Below are 12,523 nucleotides of genomic sequence, written 5' to 3'. Positions count from 1 at the left end.
TACTGCTTCTTCCCTCCCTTTTATTCCCCCTCCCTTTTCTTTCCCCTTTTCTCTCCTACTGCCTACAGGGCAAGTTAGATTTCTATACCTAACTGATTATGTTATTACCTTCTTGAGCCCAATCTGATGAGAGCAAGGTTCAAACAATGCTCACCCCCCTCCCTTTCTTCCCTCTGCTCTAATAGGTTTTTGTGTCTTCTCCTCTAATGTAATTTACCCTTGTCTGCCTCCTCCTTACTCAGTACATTTTCTTAGATCAGACTAATTCACTTACTTGGATCCATTTAACCCACTTGATTAGATTATTTTTTATCATTACATCAAAGTCCACTTATATCCAGCCCCTTTATGTATACTCCTTTAACATGGAATAATAACAATACAGTTCTCAAGAGTTGCAAGTGTCATCTTCTCTTGTAGGGATGTAGACAGTTTGCCATTATTCACAACATATTGCATCTTTCTGTCCCATTTACCTTTTTATGTCTCTCCTGAGTCTTGTACTTGAAGATCAAATTTTTTCTTGGGCTCTGGTCTTTTCATTAGGGAGGTTTGGAAGTCCCCTACTTCATTGAATATCTATCTCCTCACTTGAAATATCATGCTCATTTTTGCTTGGTAGTTGATCCTTGGCTGCAATCCAAGCTCCTTTGCCTTGCAGAATATCATGTTCCGCACCCTACAATCTTTTAATGTAGAAGCTGCAAGGTTCTGTGTCATCCTGACTGTGGTTCCATGATATCTAAATTGTATTTTTTCCAGCTGCTTGCAGTATTTTCTCTTTCATCTGGTAATTTTGGAATTTAGCTATTATATTTCTTGGGGGTTTCAATTTGGTTTCTCTTTCAGGCGGTGAGCGTTGGATTCTTTCCATGGTGATTTTACCTTCTTGTTGCAGGACTTCAGTGCAGTTTTCCTTTATGTTTTCTTGAAAGATACTGTCCAGACTCTTTTTTTCATAATGATTTTCAAGTAGTCCAATAATTTTTAGGTTGTTTCTTCTGGATCGATTTTCCAGGTCCGTTGTTTTACCAATGAGGTATTGTATGTTTTCATCTAATTTTTCATTGCTTCGTTTCTGTTTGACTTATTTTTTCTGTTTCATAGAGTCATCAGTTTCCATTTGTCCAATTCTAATTTTTAACAGATTGTTTTCTTCTATTAGTTTTTTTTACTTCCTTCTCCAATTGGCCAATTCTATATTTAAGGGATTTGTTTTCTTCAGTGTACTTCTTTTCCCAATTGGCCAATTGTATTTTTTAAGGACTCTTCTACCTCTCTCACTTGACTTTTAAAACCCTGCTTGAACTCTTCTAAGAAGGCTTTTTGGGCTTCAGACCAGTTCATAGTCCCTTTTGGTGTTGCTGATGTGGGTTTGTTGACAATGTTGTCCTCTTCAGAATTTCTGTCTTGATCTTCACTCTTCTCATAATATGAATCTATATTTTACTCATAGTGTTTCTTTATCCCTTGGCTTTTAAAGAGATTGAGCTCTCCTTCTGGGAATCAGATGGCACAGACCCAAGCTACTTGTGTTGGGAGCCTAGGTCTTGGTCACTGGGTTTGTGTGCTGGGGCCTCTTATGTTGGCAACTGTAGGCTGTAGGGTTCTGGCAGCTTACCTGGTGTTGGGCTGGACACAGCAAGGCTGGAACTGTCAGGAAATTCCAGGTTGCCTGCTTTTCCTTCCCTTTAGCTTTCTTCAGCTCGTTTTAGATGGGTGTTGCAGAGGGTTTATCTGCCTGAGGCCCCTTGCAATGCTCCCTCTCTTATATCTGCTGAGGTACTGAGAGTCTCCTTTGCTGTAGGATGCTGAGGCACCTGGTGGTTTTCTGAGCTGATTTCCACCAGTTCCCCCACCCTCCCTGAGGCACTCAGAGGTTGAGGTGTTGGTGTTTGCCTACTCTACCACCTGGGCTTCAGGATCTCCTCCTGCTTGTCACCTGGGGACTGTAGGGTTCTGACAGCTTACTTGGTGTTGGGCGGGAACCAGCAAGGCTGGAACTTTAGTAGGACTCTAGGTTGCTTTCTTTAGTTGCTTTCAGATGAATACTGTAGGGTGCTTACCCCCTAGGGCCCTTTGTAGTGCTGCTTCCCTTACTTTTGCTGAGACAGTGGGAGACTGGTTTGCTGTAGAATGCCAAGTCACCAGGATCTCCTCCTGGTGTGCTAAAGTGAGGCTGGGCTACTTCTCTGCTGTTCCCTGTCTTTCTTCTGCTTCAGCTGTTCCAGGGTTTTTTCTGGGGTGATATTTTCTGGGTTTTCAGAGATTGATGGGGGTGGGTGGCAGCAACTACCTTTTTACTCTGACATCTTGGCCCTGGAAGTGGAAGTCCTGAGCTGATTTTCAAAATCCTGTCTGAGCTCTTCCATGGCCTGAGATCAATCATATTTTTTCTTGGAAGCTTGAATGTAAGATCTTTGACTTTGTTGTCTTCTGCTGAGCATGTGTTATGCTCCTCTGGAGCATAGTTACTGGTTTCATTTTAATTGTTCTATTCTCAGTACCTAAGAGAAGAACTTCCTGCAGTAGGTACCTGGTACCTACCATTCTGTCATTGTATTTTAGTTTGAATTGAATAAAATTAAACTTGATCAATGAACTAAGCCAGAAACTCCTTAGCCACCATACACACTGTGCCCTCCCCTTCCAATGTAAGAATGACCAATGTCCTCTTCTCTTCTCTCTAGGAGTTATTTTGAGTCGTGGAGAGAGGTGGAAACAACACCGCAGATTTACCCTGATGACCCTAAGGAACTTTGGGATGGGGAAGAGAAGCGTTGAAGAGCGAGTTCAAGAAGAAGCCCAATGCCTGGTGGAGGAGCTCAGGAAAACAAAGGGTTGGTTTTCAGTTCTTTCCTCCTGGGCACGTGGCGTCTAACTGCTCACCCATTCCCAGTCCTAAATGCTATTTGCTTTGGGAATCAGTGTAAAAGTCTCTGCCTTCATCTACTTACCAGATAATAACTCTGCCGGGTCAGAAAACTCCCTTCTTGTTTCTCGTGCTCAGGCATTAGAAGCTCATTTAGCCTCCCTATAAGTAAAGACATTGTCCAGGAGAATAACATTCATTAGCCTTTAAAGAACTAAGCACCCTATCCAAGTATGATGCCCATATCCCATCTGATTGGAAACATTTCTATTAAAGTTGCTTTTTCCCCCTTTTGGTAACTTGTCTCCACATTAGGTCAGCCCACTGATCCCACCTTCATCCTTAGCTGTGTGTCATGCAATGTGATCTGCTCCATCCTCTTCCGTGACCGATTCAAGTACGATGATGAGAAATTTCTCTATCTGATGAACTTGTTAAATGAAAACTTCCACCTCTTTAACAAACCATGGACACAGGTAAGGCCAGAACTCTCTTCTTATTCTGTGGTTGTTTGCTGAGTTTCAGCAACAAGATCAATATACCATAGCCTCTCATCTCTTAGTAAATGTCCCAACACCCATGAGAACACACACACACACATTCACACACACATGTCACTCAAGGACAATAACATCACGCAGTATCTTTGGCTCTCAAATAAGATATTAGGTAGATATTCTGTTCCTAGTTGGCACCTGCACTAGTTGTAGATCATTAAAATTGAAGTTATATGGAGAAGTGTTTAATTGGGGCCTGGGGTATCTCTTCACAGATGTGACCAAGTAAAATAGTTATCAAAAAAGAACCTGCCCAGGATATCCAGGAGAGAATAGGAAGGGCAAGCCACTTAGATCAGTAGCCTACACTGATTCTTGTAGTGATCTGGCTCGGCCTCTACAATGGATGGACATGTAGGATGAAAACCTTCATCCACTGAAGCCAGAACTGAAGATCCTCATCCAGCTGAAAAACAAGCTTTCTTTTCCCTTGCCTATGTTGTTGCACTTACAGTCTGGAATAGGTACTCTAGCTAAACCTTCTCTGGTAGAATGTAAGACTACTTTATTGTTGTCTATATCACCATAGCCTACCACAGGACTTGGTTCATAGTGAGTACTGAAAAAATGCTCGATGCATTTCATTAACTTAAGGTGAATTTAATGCATTAATTGGATACCTTGATGTTGCTTTTTCTTCTTTTTTTATGTTGGTCATTCCAAGGAAAGTAGGTTTCCTCTTAACTCAAATATGAGCTTCTTTTGAACAACGACATAATATGATGCCATCTGGTCCCCTCAGTGGGTAGAGCAGCACCAGATAGATTCGTTTTGAGATATGTGTCAACTTAGGGGTATATTTGAGAAGATTCATGGCACTCTTGGGATTTATGCAGAGCAGCTCACTACTCCCAAGTGTCTAAGAAGGCTATTCCTTTGATGGCTCCTTGGATTGAGGGATCACAAGATCAGAAGATTTAGAGACAGAAAGGAATTCAATGAATAGAGGGCTAGAATTTGAGGCAGGAAGAACAGTTGTATGACCCTTGGAAAGTCACTTCAATGGGGAATACAATGGACAGAGTACCAGGCCTAAAATCAGGAAGACATCTTTATGAGTTAAAATTTGGCCTCAAAGTAGCTGTATGATCCTAGGCAAGTCACCTAACCCTGTATGTCTCTGTAAAATGAGCTGGAGGAGGCAATGATAAAGCACTCCAATATCTTTGCCAAGAAAATCCCAAATGGGGTCACAGAGCCAAATACGACTGAAACAACTGAACAACTACAGCAAAGACAGAATAATCAATTTGTTCAATAACAAAAACACTGGAAGGACAAATACCATGCAAATGTAAGCTAACAGTGCAGGAGCCACGATGATTTCAGAGGAAGCACAATGAACCATGCTGCCCACCTTATGAGAGAGAAGGGAATGGACTCAAGATGTAGAGTGGGACATACATTTTTGGCTATTGCCAAGGTGGGTTTTGCTTGATTACGTGTATTTGTTTCTACGGTTTTGCTTTTCTTTTTTGTTTGTACCAATGTTCAGTGGAGATGAGAGAGAAAATACTTCTGTCAATGAAAAATTTAATTAAATTTGAAAAAGAAATGCAATGCTTTGAATAAGATACAACAATTTATAATTAGAGATTTTAAATAGTTTCTTCATGACAATAAACTCACACGTGTTTGTTTGGGTGCGGGGTAGGTGTATGTCGCTCTACAACTTTTTACCAGCATTCAGAGCATACCTCCCTGGAGAACACAAAAGAATTTTAAAAATTAATGAGGAACTTAAAGATTTCATTTTGGAAAGAGTGAAGGAGCATCAGAAGGTACTGGACCCCAACAACCCTCAGGACTACATTGACTACTACCTCTCCAAAATGCAGCAGGTAAGATGCATGGGGAAGCACCTTACTTGTTGAGTAAGACTGATATTCCAAGGATTCTTACAGGCCACAAGCACAGGAAGGGGCATCAGAGAGAACCCCAAAGTGCCCACATCCCCCAAGGACACCATTGGCTTTCTAGTAACTGGTCTTTGGTCTGCCCATATCCCTGATCTGAAGTCTGTATGGAAAATGAGATTGGAAGAGTTCTGCTTTTCTGGGTGATGAGCTGGTGATCTGGACTTTCCTGTTTGGAAGGGGATATTGTATTGGAGAGTGATAATAGGAATCGACTAATAAACATTTACCAAGCAACTACTATATGCCAGGCACTCTGCTAAGTGCCAAAGACAGAAAAGAGGCAAAAAAGAACCCCTGCCCTCAAAGAGTTCACAATCTTATGAGGGAGAGTATATGTAAGCAAATGTATACAAAGTAAGCTCTAAACAGGAGAAATGGGATGCAGAGCAGGGCTTGGAGTCAAAAAGACTTGAGTTTGAAACCAAATTCAGACACTTCTTAGCTGTGTAATCCTGGGGAAGTCATATTCCTCATTTGTAAAATGGGGATAATAGCATTTATCTCCCAGAATGGTCATTAAGATAATGTTGCTAAAGGACGTGGTGAACTTTAAAACATTGTATAAATACTAGCTATAATCTCAAAATCTAGCTATAATTTTCTCTCATAAAATCACTCAAAATCAAGATCTTTCTTGATTGTCCAAGTAAGTCATGAGAATTCAGGGCTGGAGGTGGGGAGGAGAGAGTAAATGTGTTCTCTCCCCCCAACACCATCATGGCAGTGTCATGAACTCTTTCCTCTCTGTATTCACATCATAACCACCTTAGTTCAGATCACCAGCATCTCTTACCCAGACAGTGACAATTCTCTCCTACCAGCTCTCCAAGCATCCAGACCCTCAATCCATTCTTCACAAATCTGCCAAGTTAACATGCATAAAGTGCAAGACTCTCTGGGTTATTCCCATGATAGGAAGCTTCAGGGCTCCTAAGACAAAACACTAACTCATGTATTTGGCATTTAAAGCCCTTCACAATTTGGCTGCAGCCTCTCTTTCCAGGCTGGTTACACATTCTTCCCTCTCACAGCCTCCCTCTGTGCCCCAGCCAAGCTGCCCTGCTTGCTCTTCTTTGTACACAATATTCCATCTTTTGCCTCTTTACCTTTATACAGTCTGGCCCCCCTACCTGGAATGCTCTCACTCTCTTTCCTCAACACTTAGCAGCCCTAATATCCGTTCACACTCAGCTGCTGCCTCTTTCAAGCAGCTTCTCTTATTCTTCCTGTTGTTAATATCCCACCCCCAAATCTCTGTGTATGTATTTTCCATGGATCCCATGTGTACTTATATTTATATGTATTGTATTCCTTCAGTAGAATCGAGACTCCCAGAGGGTAGGGGCTGTCTTAGTTTTATCCTTTGCTTTTGTATCGCCATTACCTGGCATTCTGCTTGGCACAGAAAATACATTTTATACTTCCTTGTTGATTGACTGATTTCATATACTGACAAAAATGTTAAACACTACAGAACCAGGCGTACATCATTGAACTGTTCACTAGAGACTTTCTTTCAGGTTGAAATGAAGGTATCCTTAAGAACTTTTTAACACCCTCCCTCCATATATTGCCACTCTGTTTCTATTGCCTCTGCAATTTTCAGTTTTTTTTCAGGGACCCTGGGCCAATGGGAGATTTTTTAAAAATAGTGTTAAGCTGACATACAAGCATGAGAGTATTGATTCCATTGCTTTATCTTTTCTCATTAATTTATTTACTTTTGCTTGTCTGGTTTGAAGTTTTGCAGGTCAAATAATTGACTCATGTTGAGTTTCTGTTTTTTAGGAAATGCCTGAAACCCACCCTTTTTTCTTGAAGTCTGTCTTCTTTTATCAAATATTTATTTTCTCCCACCCAATGAAAAAAGACAAATAATAGGCTTCTTAACAAACAAGCATAATGAAGAAAAATACATTTCTATATTGGCCTTGTCCCAAAATGTGTCCCTTTCTACATACTAGTCCATGAATTCTCTCTCAGAAGGCAGGTACCATTCTTCATCACTAGTACTCTGTGCTCATGTTTGCTAGTTGAATTGACATGAGTTCATAAATCTTTCAAAATTGTTCATTTTTACAAGACTGATGGCTATAAGTCCATCTTATTTTGTTCAGGATGAAGCTTGTATTTGCAGGATTACTTATTTAGTACTATAACTCAATCTGCTTTGATTTTAATATCATTGTTTCACCTCTGTAGGCCTCAAGTTCTTTTTCTTTAAAATGAATGTGCTTGGCCAGTTGATCTCCAAGATGCGTCCTAGCTATAAATCCTAGGAGCTTGCGTATTTCATAGAATTTCATAGAATCTGTGGGTTGGAAGGAGTCTTAGCAGCCACTTAATTTTTAAGGCTGTCCCAGAAAAGGTTAGAATTCCTGTGCTTCCTCATTTCCCAGAAGACAGAACTCACAAGTCATTTGAAGTTACAGAGACACATTTAATCTCCACACAAGGGGATAATGTCCAAGATGTAATACATTTCTTCATTAAGTAATAAATTCCCCATGTAAGGAAATCTTCAACCTGGGGCTGGCTGACAATTTAAGGGAGTTTTGGAAAAGGAAACTTCTGATCAGTTACAGATTGGCTGGTTGAATTTCCTCTCCCTACAAAATTTGAAATTCTGTATTCTCCTGCCCGAAGACTTTTCTCTCAGTTCCCTGTTCTGAAAATCTGAAATCCCTTCCTCTTTTTGTTTCTTTTAAACTAAAATGCCGTCCTGCTTTGTAGTAAAAGTATCTGTATGCAAGGTCTCTTAGCAGGTTATCAACTTTTTAAGTGAATTACTTTATCAGGTCCTCACCATGCCACATATATCATAGATAATAAATAGAGAGCTGAAAGGATCCAGGTGTCTCCTGTTACATATGAGGAAAGTGAGGCCCAGAAAAATTAAGTGACTTTCCCATGGACACAGACCCCTTAGCTGAGAATAAAGTTTAATTCAGATCTTCCTGATTCAAAGCCTAGTGCTCTATTCACTATGTCATATTTCTGGACGGGAAGAAGGTTGCCTGGGAAAAGTACGCCTATGGATGGGTAAGGGAAACCTAAGAGCATTAGGAAGGTTCTTCTCTCTTAGAGTGGGGAAATGAAGGTGGGGGAGGACTCCTAAGAGAAACTTTAAGAACTTCACATGGTTACTAATGGCTTTTCCTGCTGTCTCTCGTTACTTAATGTATTTTGTATCTCTGCTTTAGGAGAAAGATAATGCTCAGACTGAATTTGACTTGGAAAATGTAAAAATGACAGGAGTAGATTTATTTAGCGCAGGAACAGAGACAAGCAGTAGCACCCTACGATATGGCCTGCTGCTCATTCTGAAATATCCTGAGGTCCAAGGTAAGTGCAAGAACTGCCATGCTTTCAGACCAGGCTTGCTTTCCCATTCCTGCAGCTTGCCCAGGAGCTCGTCTCTCCTTTCCACCTATTGGATTTGCATGACTTCCTCACAGATCAGCAACAGGTCAGACAGTAGCATATTGAAGAAAACAGGACCCCTGAACAAGACCTGTTAGTTATTTAAACATGTGGAGGTCTGTCATGAGGAATTCAATTCACTTTAAAGAACACATATAAAGCTCCCACTGTGCACCCTCAGTTCTACCATAGGTAGAACTTACATATTGACAAATGGAGACTTCATGTAAGGAAAGACTTACCAATTATTAAAATTCTCCAGAAGTCCATTCAGCTGCGCAGGAAATAGTGAGTTCTTGCTTACTAGAGATTCTCAAGCAAAGGCTGGTTGACCCTTTGTTCAGTCCATTAGAGTCAGGATTCCTGTTCAGCTATGGATGGCCCTAGGTGAAAACATGTCACCTGTAATGCTGAGATTCTATGCCTCAGCAGCTCAGGGTATTGAGACAGGAGCTGAGATGCAGAGCTGGTGAATGGTTTAAATCAAGATGATAATGCCATCACCAGCACTAACAAATTCAAATGATGGCATCGACTTTCTTTGACAATAAGAGCTGGCATAATAAACATAAAGAATGTGAGGGTTACAAATAACTTGACATGTAATTTCATTTGATGTCTGCTAAGGGAGGTGCAGTTTTTATCTCCATTTTAGAAATCATAGGATAATAGAGTTAGAGGGTAGGAACCTTAGAAGACAGATAATTTATGATCCTCATTTTTCAGATAAGCAAAATGAGGCTTCACAGATTTAATGACTTACCTGAATTTACACAGGTAGTGTCTAAAGAGAAATGTAAACACAATTCTTTCTGAGTCCTACCCAGTAAATCATGGAAGTTTATCCTATTGCTGTTACAGAAGCCTTTGTATCCTTGACTGAGTAGCAGGAGGACACTGAGCCATCTGAGAATCATCTCAGGTCCTAACATCAGGCAGATATTGCAAACAGGCTCAGTTGAGAATTCCCAGGAGAGTGGAACATTGAGTGGTGATTTATATTTTTGTGTCTGCAGCAAAAATTCTTGAGGAAATTGAACGTGTGATTGGACATAATCGACTTCCTTCCATAAAGGACAGACAAGATATGCATACATGGTGCTGTGGTGCATGAAGTGCAAAGATTCATTGACCTCGTACCTCTCAACATACCCCATGCAGTGAACCGAGACATTCATTTCCAACAATATATCCCCCCAAAGTCAGTAGTCTTGGGAGAATGGGATCTTAAACACTATTTATTCCAATGATCTCATCATGGACATGAGAAAATGGAGTCCCATTGTCATGATCTCACTTAAAGTTCTCCTTGAGGCAGTGCGTTATTACATACAGCTTACTGCATGTGGTGCTAAATGAAGAATAAGAGAAAAGTGTGCCCTTATCTCTGTTCTTCCTGCTTCTCATTCACTACAGTAATGCTCTGGAAAGAAAATGTACAGGGAACGTAACAGGGTGAGGTTGCTCAAGAGAAATGTTTTTGTCCTTTTCTCTTACTAGGCAGTGAAGCAGAATGTATACATACTATTTCTGTTCCATTGTGTAGATAGGACATTGATTTTCAGGTGTAATGGCTTCCCTAAGATCATTTCAGTGTTGGAGCTGAGACTTGAACCTAGGTCTTTAGACTCTAAAATCTGCTTTCTGGGTTGCTAAATAACAGTGAATGAATTAAATTGAATTAGATTGAAGTTTCCTAGCAATGGCTGAGCAAAACTATTCTCCCTGAAAGGAAAGTGAAGGCAGCATCACACCTAATTTCACATTTAATGTACCCCACTGAGGCATTGTTCAGTTCAAATCATGAAGGCTTCAGTAAGAACTTACTATGTGAAATTTGCTAGGCCAAGTGCTATTGAAACAAAGATGACAATAGAAGGGTTTTGACCATTGAAGACTTTGGGTTGTGCAGGAGGGAGCTGAGTTTGGAACTAGGAAAGTCAGCCTAAAGTATTATTTCTTTCCTTGAGACCCAAGCTGTGATTTGATTGGCAAAGTGGCTTCTTGCTGAAGAAATTCCCTCAGAAGGTAGCCTGGTCTGCCCCTAGAGTCTTTAAGCATTGCCTGGGGCACTGGCCATTCACATGTTCTGCCCAGAGTCCCACAGGCAGCAGGTGCACACATGATGTATAGACCAAAGAACTGAGGGCAGGGAGAGCACAAAGAGCTTAGCACCTCAGCCAAGGTTTCCTGTAAGACAGGTTACCCAAGCCAATCCTTGAAGAAAGCTGGGGAATCTAAAAGGCTGAAGTGAGCAAGGAGTGGCTTCCAGGTGTGGGACATGGTCACTATAAAGGCATGAAGACCACAGAGGGGGCCTTGTGGATGGGGAACAGCAGCTGGACTAGTTCAGCTGGAGCCCCAAGGAAGGCTTGATGGGGACAATAATGGGGACATCACTCTGGAAAGCTAGACTGGGGCCTAAGAGATTCTTAATGCAGTGACATCTCATTGATAGCACATGCAAAGAAGTATGCATTTTGTACTAGAGAACATAGTGAGTCTCTGAAGATTTTTGGACTAGATACAAAGCATATTCATAATGACACCTGACTCTCCTCTGGAATTTCTTCCCTTTAGGGCACAACAATATTCCCACTGCTCACCCCAGTCTTGCATGACAAGAAAGAGTTTCCCAAGGCTGACCAGTTTGACCCACAGCACTTCCTGGATGAGAATGGGAAATTCAAGAAAAGTGACACTTCATGCCTTTTTCTGCTGGAAAAAGAAACCCTTCTCATCTCTACCTCTCACTCTAAAAGGGAATCCATTCTCCCTCCCACTCTCCTCTGGCTGAGCCTCCCTGGCAGTTCTTCTGAAGACACATAGCCCACTCTGACATGACATACACTGTCTTTTCTAGTATTCCCATGACCTGGCTTTTTCTCAGAGCCCTGAATAGATGAGCTGAGCCTCTTGCCTGGCTCACCTGCCCTCTAACTCCATTCCAAGATCCACTACACAAGGGGTTACTGTGAGAAGAATTGTGAAGAAGGAATTCCTTCCTTCTCCTTATGGCCATTAATGGTTGAATTATAACTAATAATAATAGTTCTCACCTTTTCTGCCCATCTACATATTTCTCGTTTACTCCTTTTCCCATTATTGTGCTGGAACAGCAAGTCTCTTTTACTCTGGCTGACTGTGATATTCCATGAAGATTACCAAGCATAATTCCGTTTCTTTCTAGGAAAACGGTCTTGTGCTGGAGAGGGCCTGGCGAAGATGGAGGTGTTTTTGTTCCTTACCACCATTCTACAGAACTTCACTCTCAAACCAGTTGGAGATCCAAATGAAATTAGAATAAAGCCCAATTATGTTGGATTCTCCAAACTTCCACCATGTTACCAACTGTGCTTTCTTCCTCACTGAGAAGAACACAAAGTTGATTTGGTGAATTAGCAAGCTGGTTCATCTTCTGTACTGAATACTCTCATGTGTTTTTCTGGAATCCCTTTGAGGGAAAGAAAAATTCCCACATCTTGATTAAAATGAGTTTCAAATTTCAGAGACATGACAGCTTGTTGAGTATCTTCAATGTCATTAGGTGATAGGGCTGCATTACAGACATTAAAATGCAACCCTTGCACCAATATGTCCAGGCAAATCCTCAATTCTAGATTTAGGGTGTGGAGGAAGATCTGTAAAACATCTCACCTCCAAACCATATGTTTGTACTTTTCTTTTCATGTTTCCTTCCAGATGATCCTATTTTTATTATATAGCTCTTGTTTGTGAATTTGGGGGAGAAT

The 12,523-nt window shown here is 41.0% G+C and overlaps 1 protein-coding gene across 1 annotated transcript; it reads left to right on the top strand.

Annotated features, from left to right (window-relative positions):
- Positions 1 to 2,690: 2,690 nt before the first annotated feature.
- Positions 2,691 to 12,143, top strand: LOC110204267 (cytochrome P450 2C23-like; the record flags this gene model as incomplete). Its single annotated transcript, XM_078151555.1, has 5 exons — positions 2,691 to 2,840; positions 3,188 to 3,348; positions 5,094 to 5,270; positions 8,552 to 8,693; positions 11,962 to 12,143. Coding segments are annotated over 5 exons (812 nt in total), but the record flags the coding sequence as incomplete, so codon positions are not given.
- Positions 12,144 to 12,523: the final 380 nt, after the last annotated feature.

Source organism: Phascolarctos cinereus, unplaced genomic scaffold (genome assembly GCF_003287225.1).
Source record: "Phascolarctos cinereus isolate Bilbo 61053 unplaced genomic scaffold, phaCin_HiC Scaffold_187;HRSCAF=764, whole genome shotgun sequence".
In the NCBI taxonomy this organism is placed as follows: Eukaryota; Metazoa; Chordata; class Mammalia; order Diprotodontia; family Phascolarctidae; genus Phascolarctos; species Phascolarctos cinereus.
This window is presented reverse-complemented; position numbering and strand designations above follow the sequence as displayed.